We start from the raw sequence: 18,033 nt of genomic DNA, 5'->3' as shown, positions 1-18,033 counted from the left end.
GTTTCAAATAAAATCCTGTGTTCAAATATGAAGGCTGTTAAAATGGAGGAATGCGAGCCATTTGCAGTTACATTTTAACAGCTTCGCTTTCAGTAGGTGAACTACCAATGTAAAGGCTTGTGTTTATAAGTGAACAGAAACTGCACTCTGAGAGGTTGTTAAGGCCATTCAATTTTTATGCCAACATGAGAACAGAGCAACTGCTCAAATATTATTTCAAGTCATGAGTCACATTCAGCGTGCAGCACAAAAACGTGAGGCTAAGTTGCAGTTGGCGTGATTGACAATGACCAGAATTGTCCTATAGCAATTAAAGCCAAAGACTTAACTACATACCAAATATAATCAATTAAGAATCAGCCATTGCAAAAACCCATTCCAGTTGACCACACAAATTTGGAAATCGTGGGATGACATGTCCCCTCAATGTCTTTTGTGTTTATAGCTTTGATTAAAACCAATTACATAAATATACAGGTTGATTTGCATAGTCCACATGGCTACTGGTTAAAGAAACACACTTTTACGAGAAGCTAAAAACAACTTAAAAGGAGATGTTGAAAGAATCTCAAGCCGTTTCTCACTGAAGTGACAGATTTAAGAGTAATTTGCCAGTTCGAGTGAGTTTCCAAGCTCCTAGCACTACACTGCCAGCGGGCCTCGGAGTTCATTGCTTGCCACAACCCGCCACATTGGAAACAAGTACTACTGTGAATTATTTTCCAGCCTACAGTGTTACGCATGCCTTGAAATAAGGAAAACGGAGACACCCACCGTGTTCAGGAATGATAACACTGATGAACAGTATCTCCAAAATAAAAAAAAACAATGGCAAAGTGGTAGAAAAGAATGTGGCATCCTTCATTTTTTTCACACAAAACCTTTTGTGTTTAAAAAAAGTCATACAGGAATGTAACGACGTGGTTTAATTTTTGACTGAACTATACAGTTATGCTTTTTTAAATAGATAGTAATACATCTTGCTAAGGACTACTTGAGGTACAATTCCTCCCTGTTCAGTATGAAACATCTGTTTTTCTTAAGTTAAAATAATAAGATAAGCAACATCTTCGACATCCAATTAAATCCTGTCTGGACTGGCGGCCTCTTATAAAGTTGTTCTAACCCTGACGACACAATTAAGTAACGTGTTCACTAAAAACGAAGAGATGGGCTTGCGCTTCTTCCAGAAGATTGCGTGGGTGTAACGTTATTGGTCTTGTGGCCTAGTAAGAAAATGACACGCAAACTCTTCTTTTTATTAAATACTCCAGCAAATCTAGGCTTTAAATAAAGTTCAAGTACATATTCTATATTAAAAGGTGATTCATATTGTTGTAGAAATGTTTTCTTGCTGCCATGGTCTCTCATCCTGCTTTGAATGGAGGGAGGATCTTTAAAAACTATTGCTCATTGGAAAGTATGTTTGGTAGACATGGTTTTGGAGATGCTTCATTCTTCAAGTATGCAAAGAGGTCTTTGGGCCAGTTACACAAAGAGATTATGTAATGGTTGTAAGTCAGCCTCTGGCACAGGTACCTGGGGGCAAAAAGCTGGGAGCGCGCAGCTGCACGTCTCAGCAGCTCCAGAACAGAACGTGCCGGGGCAGAGCAAAGCCAAGCTAGTGGAAGACTCCTGCTCTTAGGACCTGGCATGTCTTACCAAAACCATTTTCTGCGCCAAGAGTCATTTACTAAAAGCTTTACACTGTGGGGAACCCCTCCCTCCTCTTACAAGAAACTGCACTGGAGATATTTATGTCTCTCTCTCATTCATTGCTCCTGGGATCTTTGAATCTTTGTCCCAAAAATGGAGGACATCTATATTTGAAATCCCTTTTCATTTGATGTCGTAGTATGAGGGAGAATATCACGTTGGGAGACCATCCATATTTATTCCTAGTTTGTGTTTTAATCTTCTTTAACAAAACTATTTGTGGAATAAATGAGAAAATGAATTTTTAAGATAAAGGGTTTCAAAATAGCAGAATTTGAGCTCAATTTATAACATTCTACACATTTCCCACCCCTTGCAGGTTTTAGGATTTTTTTTTTTTTTTTTTTTACTGAATCAGTACAAATTGCATGCTTTCAGTTCTGCCTAAACAGTGTTGTTAATTAAAACTAAAAATTAACTTTAAAACATTTTTTTTTCATTACTTCGTCAAACTATAAATATTAGACGAAAAACTAAAATAAAAAAAGTAGAAAATTATAAATGTTGCATTGTAACCAACTAAAAGAAATATACTAAAATTAAAATAAAATAAATTAAAGCTAAATAGCAATATTTTTCAAAAACTACTAAAATGACAAAAGCACGACAAAATTAATAAAACTAAAACTAAAATAAAAAGTGAAAATATATAAAATTATTAATAAATAGCATTTAATAGCATATAAATAGTATTAAAAACACATTTTACTGTGTTTAAACTGTAAACACCTTTTTACTGCAAATTTTTTTTTCTTCTAATTCTCAAAATTTCTGTAATCCAATCTGTCATGGTTGCAGATTTAGGGGGAAAACCGTACTTGTTGTTTTACTGCATTTCTTGCAGCCAAAATGTTGAGAGTCCCTATTATAGTGCTCTCTGCCTTATCTAATATATTTGACTGTTTAAATACGCAGAATTTGCCAGATTTTCCCTCAAAATAAGCGCAGAAATATGAATGTCCAAATCCGAGAGGTGCTTTAACATGGTACAGCCCATGAGACCCTTTCCTGCCCATAAGCCGTAATCATTTTACCTGACTGCCTGGTAAAATAAAGACGTAAAGTTTAGAAAAATGGAAAGCAGCTCACATTTGCTTTAAACTTAAACGGCTAACATATGTTTTTCGTTTGTGGAGAAAAAAGCCTTTACTTGAACATAGTCTCCTTAGGGCTGCTGACAAGAATTCCACAAAGACAGGAAACATAAAAAAAACACTCTGCTTGATTTGATGAGGCAAACTTATCCAAGGACTCCCTCACTAGAGGCGGACCCCACAGATGAGCCACCCAGTAACTGCACCCCCTCCGCTCCCATGAATAAAGGCCACATGTTCTGTTAAACTGGAGGTGGAAGTGGGGAAAACAAGCCAGACATCTCCAGGGTACAGGGCCACAGCACTGGCTTTGTGATCTCCCTTGGAATGCCTCCACCAGTTCGGCCGAATCTGAAAGGATTCCAGGTCCGAGAGCCCCCTTGCCCACCCCACTGCTCACACGTCCCTTCTCGGACTCCAAATCAAGCACCCTCCCCAACCAAACAGTGCTATGAATGCCACCTATCAGAGCTGGGCTAAACCCTGCGATTAGGGGGAATTTGCCGAAGGGCCCTTTGTAGAAAAGAAAAATGTCTGCCAGAGCAAGGAATGTGGAAAATTCCTGGCAGGACAAGCAGCCTTTTGTTAGGAAGCCTTCTTTTTTTTTGGAGGGGGGGGGGGGGGGGGGGGGGGGTGTTCTGGAAGGAAAGAAAAGCGCAGACAAATTGGATCTGGTCCGTTTAGGAGCCTCTGCTGTTTAAAGTGAAATCAGTTCCCAGAGTTTCTCAAAGGAGAGAGGAAGAGAAGGGAGAGGAGTGGAGGGGGTCGGCACAGTAATTCAGGTTTTTTTTTTTTTTTTTTTTAATTCAGTTTCACAAAACTTTCCAGTTTTGAGTTTTTTTTTTTTTTTTTTACTGTTCTTGGGGCTCTGTGGGGTCTTTATTGGGAACTGGGTCAATACCTCAGTCGGTCCAATGGGATTCTTTACATACTCAGAAATATAGATTTATAGTTCTCAATCTATTTGCCAAAGTCTGTTTCAACATTTCAACTCAAACAATAAAAAAAAGTTTTTTTTATTCAAATACATGTTTGCAGTAGGGCTACTGAATGAATAACAAAATAAATAAAAACAAAATAATAATAAAATCTAATTTTAAAATAAGATATATATACATTTTTGAATTATCATATAGAATTAATTTCAATAAATGGCAAAAAAGCACAATAATAATAAAATAACAATAAGTATTAATAATAATGATTTAATATGATTAATTAATCCTAATTCATCATCCATATCAATATTTGCTAGATAGATAGATACACACACACACACACACACACTATAAATACACACTACTCTCAGCAAATATTATCTATGTAAAGGCCTAGACATTGAAAACAAACTTCTGAAAGTATTTTTTACAAGAGTGAATGCAGAGGCCCTGAACCTGGTAACATTTCATAATACTGTCATAGTTTCAAACAGCTTTAAATCTGGAGTTGTTTTTCTTCAGATTCAGGGTGTATAAATCAAAGTCACTGTAACATACATGTTTTCATGGAAATGTCCTGAAGTGCCTGGAGAAAGACGTCAGTGAAAGAAAGCATGTGCACAGCCCTCTGTGTGAACCGCTTCCCCGCCTGGCCATACCATGATAAAGGACTCGTGTCGCAGAGGTGTCACCATCAATAATGCATGTCACATACCTTTCTCTGTTCATACAAACACAAAGATTTCCTGTCTTCCTCGCGCTCTCTCCCTCACTTCTTTTCCTTTAATCATTCACATGTTATGGATTAATTAAGTGCTGATCATAAATTTACCATTGATTGCAAATGATTGCATTGTGCTGTTCTCATCATAGTTGCTCTCAAAAATATATAAAGTATGTAATGAAATTAGGAACTAAAATTAAAGTTAATTTCCATATTAGGAGGAAATAAATGGCAAAAAGTCATAATTATGATATACTAATACAAATTTATGAGAAGTCAGATAAAAAGTCAACATGGTGACTTCAACATGACAGCTTAAATTACAGCAAAAAAGGTAAAATTATGAGATAAAATGTCAATTATGGCATTAACTTAAAATTCACAAATAAAGTCAACATTATTACATTTTACGTTTAAATTACAACAAAAAAAAGTAAAATTATGAGATAAAATTCTACATTGACAAGTTTATATTACAACAAAAAGGTCAAATTCACAGATAAAAAGCTAACATGACATTTTACGTTTAAATTACAACAAAAAAGGTAAAATTATGAGATAAAAAGTCAATTATGGCATCAAGTTAAAATTCACATAAAAAGTCAACTATAACATTTTACGTTTAAATTACAACAAAAAAGGCTAAATTCATTGATAAAATTCTACATTATGACATAAGTTTAAATTACAACAAAAAAGGCTAAATTCATTGATAAAATTCTACATTATGACATAAGTTTAAATTACAACAAAAAAGGTAAAATTCACAGATAAAAAGTCAACATTGACATTTTACGTTTAAATTACAACAAAAAACTAAAAATTATGAGATAAAAAGTCACAATTATGGCATTAAAAGTAAAAATTCAGAGATAAAAAGTCAACATTGACATTTTACGTTTAAATTACAACAAAAAGCTAAATTCAGAGATAAAAAGTCAACATTATGAGATCAAGTTTAAATTACAACAAAAAAGGTAAAATTATGAGATAAAAAGTCACAATTATGGCATTAAAAGTCAATCTTACAACTTAAAAAGATGTAATTATGTCTCAATGAGATAAAAGGTCAGTTTTATTTATTTATTTTTTGACTGTTTATATCATAATTATTTAATTATTTACCAGTTATGATTTACCAGTTTATCCTAATGTTGCAGAAAAAAATCCTGAATACTGACAGCAAGAGAAAATATACAGTATCGTAATATGGAAGTAAATTTCCATGTAATTTTGACTTTATATTTCACAACGGAGAATTTTTTAATCACTCTGTGTGATTTATTTTGAATTTATTTTACAATTACCTTTTATTGCATACAACGTAAAATATTAATCTACCAATTAAACAACAGAAAACATTAAACTACTGAATCTCTCTAATATGGAGAACCTTCTTTATTAGTTCTTGTAATCATCTTTTCCCCCCACTGCTTTAACTTGCGCCCCTCTCTCTCCCCCATTTCAATCTATCGCCTCTCACATTCTCATCTCCGGAGCACCTATCGAGGCAGCTGTTACGGTCGCTGGCTCAGAGCAAAATGATTAAAGCGCTTCCAGAAGCTGGAACAGGAAAGGGAGGGGGGGGGGGCAGCGAGAGGGAGAGGTCACAGGGGTCACCGGTGGAAATCCGTTGAGGTGGTCCCAGCAAACTCCTGCTGTGTGAGTAGAGCTCCAGACTGAACACACGCCCCTATTGGCAGGAATTCAGCTTCTCGGGCCCGATATCGAGATGGAGAGAGAGATAGAAAAAGAGACGAGAGGAGGGGAGAGGGCTCGGGGAATGCAGGGAATGAGGTAGAGATGTCCACTCTCCCTCTCACGCTGTGAGAGAACTCGCACAGTCGTCCAAGTGAGGGACAGGAACGGCTCCAAGCCACAATGTAAACAAAGCTTTTGCAAGTGCATACTTCAAGACCCCAACTCCTGCCCAGGGTTTCAATAATTGCTAATAAAATGTTTGCAGCTCATTACAAAAATCTAGTCACCATCCAGCTACGTCTAATTGGAGTCGTCCTGCCAAACGAAATCAAAACTATAAAAAGTAACTTTTCCGAACATGCTGAACAGAAGTTTGTTTTAACCCACAAGACCTTCTTATTATTTATGCTGGCAAACTCTAAAATTGACAGAACGGCGCTTCAACTTGAGTCAACATGACTTGACATTCACAACACTTTTTACTTCTGTAATGTCAAGTATTTCCAAGTGAAACATAACATTCAACAAGTTAAAAATGTATGAAAAACTTGATTTTATCTATAATACAACATAAAAAGTCAAAATTATTACATGAAAAGTCATGTCTACGAGATGAAAAGTGGACATTATGACAAGTCACAATGAGATAAAAAGGTATAATTTTATTTTATTTGGACTTTCTGACTTTCTATATCATAATTATGATTTACAATTTTTTTATGTGGTGGAAATGGACTTCTATAAAACATACTAATTCTTGACAAGAGAAAATTGTGATGTTATGGAAGTCGGTTTCCATGTAACTGTGACTTCATTTCATGTGATTGCAACTTGTTTCTCATAACTGAGACTGTATATTTCACAACTGAGATTTTTTAATCTAACAATCTTACAAGTTAAAAATGGCAAAACTTGTATTATCCATTAGGAACAGATTGGTTGTTGACTGTGAAGATTAAAAAAAATATATTTTGTCTCAGCACAGATAGAAATGCAAAAATTGCACCTTTAGGAGTACACTTAAGGTACTACTATCAATCTTTTAGTGGTAAATCAGGTACAAAAAGTTGTCCCTTTAAATTTTTGTACTCCTAAAAGTACAACTTTTGTGGAGAATAAAGAATCAGATCACATTTATTTCAGTCTTTTTTAAATCACTATCTGTATTTTTATAACTATCACAATAAATACATTGCTTATGACTGTAGCCTGAGAAGTCTAAACAGATATTTGGCCTTTGCTTTACATAATATTACACTAACATTAGTCTAGGTGAATCACATGGAAATAAAAGTCTAGGCAGAGCAAGTTATTAAATTCTGATGAAATATTCTGAATAATGTGTCTTGACGAATCATGTACAATAACACCAAGAACAAGTATTAATAAAGTAAATAGGGTCCGTTTTAATTTAAACGTAACAGGACATGTAGACGCCCATGCAGACACCCGTATGACTCAAAGCAAAGTCTCATTGCGGTGTTCTTCAAACATTGGGATTTGTTTACAAGTTCAAATAAAGCTGAAAGCATCTTACTATTTCAGTCTCGTTTAGTGTGGAATAGGAAATGCGAGGAATAAAAACAAGCTGAAAGGCCAAGCCACTGACTCAGAGAAGGACAGGACCTCAGCTGACTGCCGAGTTCAATATTTTGCCCGGGAGGCTCGCGAAGGCTATAAAAAGGTTTTGATGTTTGACACCAAATTCCCATCACAATACCTTCTCCTCCCGCCTCACACATGGACACATTAAGAAAGGGAAGAAGGGGGGAAAAAAAGAGAGAGTAAAAATCTTTTCACACTTTGACAGCGGCTGAGGGTTTTCCAAACCTCCCCACCAAATAGAGACTGTTGGATGACTCCCAATCGCAGCCCTTGTTCCCCTTGAAACGCAGAGCGCCTCCCCTCTTCCTTGCCAGACTCTCCCTCGGCTGATTCCACTCCTCACCTCCTGACAACACTGTCTGTCCTCCAGCCAAAAGCATCAGATCCTTGTGTGAGATGAGAGAGAACTTCCTCCCCACAGTCTCCTGTCCTCCGCTCATTTGTGCCTCTTCACTTATTCATTCACTCATTTCCTCATCTCTTCCTTGAGGTGGGAGTAGTTAGGTTTACAGCGTCCCAATAGTTTTTTTCCCTCCAATTTGGCAAGCTGGAGAGCGACCTGCTCAGATGTTTGCGAGGCGTCATAATCCAACAAACATTGGTGGAGTGAACCACCTGGGAAGGGAAGAGCGAGTATGAATCACGACCCTGTCGTCAACCTCATATCAAAGGAATTCTTGGCATAAGATGAGGTGGACAACATAGCGTCAACCTCTTGGCCAGATCTTTTGAGTGCATGTGACATCCCTCACGGTATGAAGACGCCACGGGAAGTAAATCTATTGTCTTCGCTGGCATTCCCACTTCTTGCCTTGGTAACAAACAAGCAGGGCTGTTGGCTAACTAACACTTGGAGGGCCGTGCAGGTCTAGAGAAAGCACGAGAATTTCTCCCTTTTCCGCCATGGTCTCGCTTGCAGAGGAACCAAACGTGTAAACACGCTGGACACCGGCCAGTTGGCAGAATGAAAGGGAACTGAATAATGTTAGCTGTTTTAGGACAGAGATAGTCCGTTCCAACACGCCCCCACCTCCGCAACACAGTGCGGCTTGTCCGCTTGGCACAGCAGACCCGGTCCATCTCCGCACCTGTGCAGGAGGAGCACCCGGAAAAGGAAGAGGGGGGCAATAAATCAGTCTTTTGGCTGCTGAAGCAAATCTAGCAGATAACATTATGCCTGGTGCAGGGGATCCGAAGAATTCTCCCTATAGCAGGACTTCCTGTTGGCCTGATTTATAAATAACAAAAGGACTAGAGCAGGGACGAGTAATGAAATGTTATAATGCAATCCTGCACCCAGTGAATGGAGTTATTTATACTCAAAGATACGTACATGGATACATATGGTCATAATTTTAAAGCATAAGTAGTCTGAATGATATGGAAAATTCAGTATTTATTAGGAAACTATGCAATGTTGTAAATATTCATATAATTTAAGGTGTTTTTTTATTTGGTCATCATTTCTAAATATTGCATCATTATAGCTTTATAAAAATGATATAATATTAATATTTTTATATAATACAAATATTTATTTATACACGCGCATGCATATATATATATGCATATATATATATATATATATATATATATATATATATATATGCATATATATATATATATATATATATATATATATATATATATATATATATATATATATATCATTTAACAGGTGTCACAGCAACATGAGGACACATGAGCATTTTTTTATTGTAAACTTTTTCAGGAATATGTACACAATGATTTTGTGTCATCTCTAACATATATCAATCAGTGTTATTTTAATATCCATGAGATACAATTATTGTTTTCATTTTTTCGTTTTCATTTGTGTTGTGTGCTTTTGAATTTTTAGTTTTTTAGTTGTTTTATGTATCTTTTTGTTTTTACCAATATTATATAATATGATTGCGCTTCCATTGAAAAACATATTTTTTTTTATTTAACTAAGTTTTTTTTTTATTACTTGACACACTACTCAACCTTTTGTTGAAATGATGGTTCATCTCATTTAAAAAAGGCAAATATGTAATCAAAATATTGCCCAGCTTTGACCATAACCTCAAAAAAAAATAAAAGTTATTTTTTTTTATTTATATAGGTCTTTAGTATATTATCACTCTAGAGAAGCACAGTTTTTTGAAGCAAACTAATATCCTCACATAGCAGCTGTGCCACCTGCGAAACGTTATTTTAAGAATCCCAAACTTTCTACATCTTCCGACTGCTGGATTTCCCGTCTGAGAGCGTGATGCTCAATGCATCCATCTCAACAGGGGTCATTCTGAACCTGACGAATTCCCTAGACGGATGAAGCGGTCCTGATGAGCTCAGCCAGAGCTAAGCCTTCTCGTAGCCAGAGCCACCTTCCACTATTAACCATTTAGGGGTGTGCAGATACTTAGTTGGGGGAGGGGGCCAAAGGAAAACATTCCAGCGGCCCCTTGTAGCCAAAAAGGATATGCTATAATTAGTTCCAGGAGGGCGAGCAGTAGCTGAATGAAGAAAACTGACTTGTTTATCCAGAAGAGGAATGGCAAAGCTCTTGTCAAGTCCACCCTGTAGATGTGGAGACCGCCGTGCAGACCCTCAGCCATGTCAATTCATCTGTGACATGCTAAACAGATCATAACCCACACACAATGACCCATACAAGAGGACGGAGGGATGCAGACCCACACGTTTCCTATTGCCCATTCATAAAAAAGGAGACAGGAAGACAAAACCTGTTGCTTTTCTGCATCAAACTGCATTAGCTGAACTCAAAAAAAGCCTTGGCACATATCTGGAGATACAGGGCTCGTTCTTTTTTCAAACACCCTAACGTTCCGATCGGAGTGCTATCTCTCTCTGCTTTCCATCTCTGACACATTATTATTCATACACTTGGCTGGCAAGTTCATCTCGGTCTTATTCACAGGATGTCATACCACTATGCCCACTCCACATTCAGGATGTTTGTAGTATGACTACAGCCTGATGAATATGCCTCCAGATTCACACTAGCTTGTAACTCATATCAACTGCAACATGCGTCTTTGTACAAAAGAAAAAGCTTAAGCAGGGACTTATTTTTTCACAAATTCTATTTTATTTAATTTTTTTCATTTTCATTTTTCTGGATTCCGTTTTTTTTTTCTAGACTGTGTTTTAATGGTTAAATTTTATTCATCAGAAAGCATGTCTAATTAATTGAAATCATGAAACTTTCAAATTTAAAAAGCAATTTATTAACAAAAATCGCATTTTTAAGGCCATATGAAATAAGTTTTTTTCTCAATTTAGTTTTATTATTTTACTAAATTCTGTGATTCCCATCAATTTTCTGGATTCCATTTGAATGGTTTTATAAAATTTTAATAATCAAAAGCATGTTTCTTTTTTAAATACTGTGTATTTACATTATTCTGGTAAATACATTTTGGTGAATATTCCTTAAAAATAATGTTTAAATAATATTTTTTTTATTAGTAGTAGTAGTAGTAGTAGTAGTAGAATAGTCCTATCATCATATTTCTTCATATTTTGTCATTTTTAAAATTAAAAACAAAATACAAAATTAAGGAAAAATTATGAAGGAAATATAAATGAAAATTATAAATATTAGAATTGAATGAAAAACAGGATTTTAATTTGTAGCTAAAAATCTTTTTTTTTTCTTTTCTTTTTTAAATGCTGATTACTGATGCCTTTCTGAAAGGAAAATAGTTGAAAGTGCCAGTATATTTGTTTCTCCACAGGGTAAAATTTATCACACTTCCATGTGAAAAATCTCCTGTTCGCTGACAGACTTCTGCCCTTGCTTAAGTCTAGTTAACCTTTGACCCATAATGTTTTAGTTTGTTAGCTTGGCTTCAATCAGGAAGACAAACTATTTATTTTTCTATTTACGTCTTTGAAGATGTACTCTGAAAAAGGACTGATATGGCAGCAGTCTTGAAGTTCATACTGATGGATACAGCATCAAGCAAAATTAGCAAAATCTAATTTTTTGGTTTATTTTTTATTAATTTCCTTCACACTATTAATTTCATTATGTGTGGAATGTTTATAAATGAGTAAAAAGTTCCTATTTTCTTAGCTATTTCTGTTGCTAAGTGAGAAAAAGCATTTACAAAGAAAATCACTCCACTATCTATTTGTTTAAGACTAATCAGACTGACATCAGTGTGTGGGTGGATCAATTGCATGTGTGTGTGCGTGTGTGTGTGTGTGTGCGCGTGGGAGTGTGTACCTGCATCACGCAGCCATCATGAAAGCCCAGCCGAACGCCCCTTTGGGCATCAGTACAAAGGAAATAGGGCAATAAATGTAAACTTTATCAGTTCAGTCCAGGGAGTTCAGCAGTTCAGACTCTCAATCTCACACACTCATTTAAACACACACGTCTGGATCAACGTTTACCCTAATATGTTGTTTAAAAAAAAAAAAAAAACTTTTCAGTTTTGACGCTATTTTTAAAATGGACTTTTGAAAGTTAGCTTTCTATATTCTCTAATAGACATGCTGCATTAAAAATGCAAAAAAAAAAAAAAAAAAGGAAATAAAGGAAAAAACAATCTAGATAATGCAACTAACGTAATGACAAAACCAGATTTAGAGCCTTGGTGCTCATACAGGCACCACCAGTTTGAATCCAGTTAGCAACATTTTGTCATTCTCTCATTTTCAACCAATCACTTTCTATCCTATCTTTCACTGTCCAAATGCAAATAAAGTGCCATAAAGTCAAAAACAACAAAAAAAAACATTGTTTTATCCACAAGCAAAGCTCTTTGCATTCTAGAGATGCTTCTGTAAGAATGCACTCATTCTCTGACCCATCTTACGCTTTGTGTGTCCATTAAAGTCTCTGTCCTAAAACAGTTTGACGTGACGAGTAAAAGCTGAACTCTAGCATGTACGCTATAGGGGCTCAACCGAGACCTGGATGTAAAGGGTGTTTTGGAACAGCTCGGTTCACATGTGACTCAAATCACATTCCTGGATGATAGAGTCAGATGGGTCATGTTTTCCTCAAATACAAATGTACTGATTTCTGTATTGAAAAAATCATTTCAGCCCCCCCATGCTATATGCGAATGCATGCAACTATGTCGAGCTGTTTTATGAAACCACACTGAAGATCTGAGGATCTGAGAACAAAATAGCCGACTTTAAAAATCTGTGCCGTCACTTTCCTAAAAACATATAGTGAATTCAGATGCGACAAACTTTTGAATCTTTCAAGTCGGTGTGTGTGTGTGTGTGTGTGTGTGTGTGTCCAGGGGCCTCGGAATGCTTTGCTTTTCCTGTCTGCCTGAGAAAAATCCATAAGGACACAGAGTCGGCATGCCACAAAGGGTTCATTCTCTCCATATCTCCCCGCAGTCATTCTGATGGCACTTTTAACTGCCTGCGGCTTTACTCCTCCAGCGATCAATCAAATGTGTCAGGCTGATAAACACCCAAAAACTTTACTGGGGGAATTACTGAATTAGAGCTGAGTGCAAACAGTTGCAAATACTCCATATTTTGCACATCAATTCTGCAATGAATAAGTGATTAAGTAAAACAAGTACATGATTGGGTTGACTCCTAAAAATTATACTAATAATATAATGTATACTAAAAATATATGCATGTTTTTCAAGAATTTATACTGAAATATTATTATTTGAAAAAATAATAACTATATGTAATTGTGCAATTAAAAAGGTCAAGTTATTTTTTGTTTAAAGTTACAAATTTACCCCTAAAGCAATTAATATAATCATACTTTTCTACAATATAGTTGGTAAATAGAAATGTTTATGTAATGTTACATTTATGTTGCTGGATATTAATTCAAGACTTTATACTGAAATCTTATTAATTGGTAAAATGCTAAATAAATACACTGTGTGTGTTTATGTATGCATGTATGTTTGTATGTATATAGACAAATTTATGTTTCCTGGTATATATCTAAGACTCCATAAAAAGCCAGATCAACAGGAATTAATTCATTAATTAATTAAGCAAATTAACCTTAACATTAAAAGAAAATGATACCTTATGTATCATATGAAAAAGTATTCATAAAATATAAATGTAACAAAAAATAAATAAAACATGATTCAAAATATCATGTTTTTCCAAAGTATTCAAAGCTTGATGATACACTGAAAAGCATACTAATGAATTTTCCAGCATAGTTTTGAAACGTAAATGGGAACGTGCTGCAATTGGATGTGTCCAGTTATATATGACTAATGTAAACAAACTCACCCATTTCCTGGGTCTTCCTCTAGGTCTTTTCTCCCCTGTGGTCTCAGCTTTCTGCAAATGCCAACAACCATGAATTAGTGGCCGGTATTTCATCAAGTGCTTTAAACAAATTTTTCAGGCACACAATTTGTCACAAGCAGAGTCATTTTCATATACAGTCACAAAAGGAGAAGGTTAAATGCTAGGGTTCCATTTCCTCTAATGCTTTTAATGCAGAAAGCGTTTGTAAGGTATATCCGGGCCTCCAACAATGAACTGTCTCCATTGCTCAAGTTCCTGGTCTGTGCAGCGTAATATTTCACCATAGGAATTTTATGCCATTCAAGTGTAAATAAGAGCGCCATTATCAGCAAAACCACCCAGATAAGGGCCATGAAAGACAGTTATGGGGTTTCTATAATAGTGGCTCCAACTTAAGTTCATTGAAGTAGTCTGTAAAAATAAAACACCTATGTCTTCAACATTTTTTCTAAAACTTAACTTTGACGGTTGTCTGACTTCACTATATGAGCCAAAACAGCAGCGTAGGATTTCCTAAGGACATTATGTGTCATTCAAGCAACACTTTGTCCTCCTCTGAAAACGTGACTGAAATTATTTGACAGGTGGAAGCAGCAGAATCTTGCCCCGTGGATTTGAACAGCATGGTCAAAGACAATTAACAAGCCAAGACTCATCTTCATTATTTATAGGATATAACATTTTCTTCTGGCCATGGGTTATTGTTATGCAGAGGCCTGCAGGAAACCTTACTCAAATCATCAAACATCTATGAATTCTGCGAATGACTCAGGAAGGGTAGGTGTCAGTGGTATCATGTTTGTCAGCAGAGTACATCCAACTAAGTGAGTTACAAATCAGTGTTGGTAGAGTGTGTATCTCTAATCTATTAACAACACCACCAGCACGCATAAGCATTACAGTAATCTGAGAGTTATCAATATGGTGTCAAAATAAATCCTGAATCATGGGAAAATTTTCCTGGTGTGGATCCAAAAATGTGTAGCCGACAAGAAATATGATTTATTTAGAAACTAATTAAATTAATTTAAAGTTCATAATCAGTTTGTACTGTAAAAGTACAGTACATTTATTCGGATTTGTGCAGTGTTGTTATTGTTAACTACACTTAAATCTATTAAAATTGTTTTCGTTGATTAAGCTAAACTAAAAATAAATTGGTTTATTTTGAAGTACTAATATTACATAATAATATTTTATATTCATATTAATATAAAAGCTATACAGAAATTGTGTATGTATATATATATATATATATATATATATATATATATATATATATATATATATATATATATATATATATATATATACACAGACACACGATACTAATAAAAATTAATAACTAATAAAAATGAAGAAAATGACAAAAAAAATTACTAAAAATGTCAAATTAAATTAAAATGAAAATATATAAATAGAAGCCAATTCAAAATGTTTTTTAACCAACAGTACATAAATAATACTAAAACAGCACTGGTTTCGTGAACTGAATCAGTGATTCACTGAAAAGATCTGATTCAACAGAATGATTTTGTTCATAAATAGGACAACACTATACTTCTCTCAAGGAAGACTTTCAGTAAATAATGTCCTAAATTTTGGTCTTTCCCTCACCCAAACCAAGCGTATGGCTTCCGTAGATTTGAAATACAGCGAATGAGTCATATGAGACACTCTCTGGTATTTTGAAGATTAACAGACCCACATTTTTCTTCATTATTTTCTTCAAAAATGCACTTTATACCTATGGGGATTCAACAGCTTGTCATGGGTTAGCATCTTTAAAAGGGACAATTTTGTACCTTATTGACTCTTACAATATTCACAGCAGTACCTGAAGCGAACATATTACTATTTTAAGGTACTAATACGCACCATTTAGAGCAAGATAAGGCACAAAGTTGTCTCTTTAAAGGAACTGCCCCGATGTACTGCTGAAGGTACAATTTTCGCACATTTTTCTCTGACAGTGAAGAAAAAGTCATATGGGTTTGGAAAGACATGAGGGTAAATGATGACAGAACTTTCTTTTCTGGGTCCCTTTAAACCCCTATTCTTATGTCTGGAAGACTTCCTCAACAGCTTCTACGATGCATCCCTGTCTCTTGCGTTGTGTGTGATGTGTTCAGCCCTGTTTGGGTTGGTCTGTTTGCCCTGACTAAGTATGCAGGCATTGTCAAGGCTCACATTACCACTTCTCCAACAAGCACAGTTTGTTTTGAATACCCCAAGGACGCTTCACCGTTCTGCGTAGGCATGATGGAGAAACATAAACCTGAGCGTCATAGTTCACGCCACAGCCGGTCACTTAGAAAGGACACAGAGTCAGCTACGGGTCGGTGGTCAGCTCTGTGCATCCTCACAATTACATGAAAAAAATTAGATGCAAAGATTAGATCACGGTGCTTATAATTCTTGCACATTCTCAACGACACAATCCCTTTAACCTCACCTCTCCTCATCAGCGTCTTTCTCAATGTCTCTGCCTGTCTTTCTCAGTCCAATCAGTGTCTCCCTACCCTCAGTCCTCTGTTGGGGATGCTCCATTTTTAATGAGAAGATTTAATGGTCTGCAAGCCGAAACCCTGATCAATTAATCATGTTTGTGTTTGCGTTTCTCGTCCAGCCAAGTCTCTTGTCCACGGCAGACACGAGCCTGGGTGCTCACTGTCCTCTTCGACACCAGGACATGCTGGCATGCGTGTGAGGCCAGGGACAAGGCCATCTCTCATTAATGGAAAGGGAGGGGCGGTCTCGCCTCTGCCAAACCCACTTTTGCGAATGGAGAGTTTAAAATTAGCCCTCTGGTGCCCCGTATCAAGTTCCAACAATGTCTAGCCAATGGAAAATATTCGGGCTAGTTATTAGGGCCAATGTATTGACCAAAATGATCATAGTAGGGTGGAAACTGTCTGGTTTTATGTGTTGACAGCTAAAATCATGTTAATCACCACTGAGGTATATCATGGCTTGGTTAGCATGATTTAACGTGGATTGTTCATATGACACCAGTTCTGTGGGTTCTATAGTGCAATTAAGAGCTAACAATGGCAGAATTAACATTACACATTATTTATTGACTGCTGAAACTGGAGGGTTTTGTTTATTCATTGTATTGTCTCAAGATACTATCTATCTATCTATTGTTCTGTCTTTCTTTAATCTGTCATTCTATCAGTCCTTCTACCTATCCATCTATCCGAAGATTTACCTTGTATAACAATGTTGTTTCTCATCCTGCAATGCTTAGCTTATAAAAGAGTTCTCAGCTGGTACTTGCACTATGTTTGAGCAAGTGCACCATCACTGTGGGGTCAGTCTGAGAAGCAGAGCCTTTAAACTTTGGATTGTGCGCGAACGTGCTAGGAGACAGATGACTGATTGCGGATGGGAGAGTAAATCTTGTGAGAAGTGTCTCTAGTGAGGCACCTTGCCGATTTTGAATCTTTTCATCTTGGTAGATTTATCAGTCCACTGTATATCATAATGCTAAACAAGATGAAACGGGATTACGCTAGCAGAAAAGTGCTCAAGCTTTTCAAAGCGGTCCTGTGACTGTTTACAGTGGTACATCACTGTGAAAAGAGAGTGGTCGGAGCTGTCAGTGAGTTATTAATGCAAACTAATTCCGCAAATAGACATCTCAGCTTCCCTTGACGGCTCGGAGATGAGAATCACATAGTAATACTTCTAAAACCCAAACGCACTGACAGTTGGAGGGAACTTCCCGCAAACATATGCCAGACTAGACCACACACACAAGCCAGGCAGAAATGTTAATGACTTCATTACAAAACGCTCGCCAGAACAACTCCTCTTTAAAGGCATTCCCGATACATAAACAGAATTATGCGATTACAAACGCTGACAGTCACATTCAGCTACACTGATGCACAGCAACTAAATCTTATATGATGCTCCGATTTGCTTTTCTGTTTACAGGGGTATTAGCAAGGAATGGGAACAGAGTTCGTTT

At 36.2% G+C, this 18,033-nt stretch overlaps 1 protein-coding gene across 1 annotated transcript in view; it reads right to left on the bottom strand.

The window, feature by feature from the left end:
- The window catches only part of LOC306858449 (uncharacterized protein), a 32,200-nt gene that overhangs the window by 10,488 nt on the left and 3,679 nt on the right, over positions 1 to 18,033 (bottom strand). Inside the window, exon 3 of the mRNA XM_079399007.1 lies at positions 14,034 to 14,084. Within this exon, the coding sequence (XP_079255133.1) occupies positions 14,034 to 14,084 (51 nt within the window). The remainder of the gene's footprint in view (positions 1 to 14,033; positions 14,085 to 18,033) is intronic.

The sequence above is a fragment of the Barbus barbus genome (assembly GCF_936440315.1).
Source record: "Barbus barbus genome assembly, chromosome: 39".
In the NCBI taxonomy this organism is placed as follows: domain Eukaryota; kingdom Metazoa; phylum Chordata; class Actinopteri; order Cypriniformes; family Cyprinidae; genus Barbus; species Barbus barbus.
The sequence above is the reverse complement of the archived record's forward strand: the minus strand, read 5'-3'. Positions and strand labels throughout refer to the sequence as shown.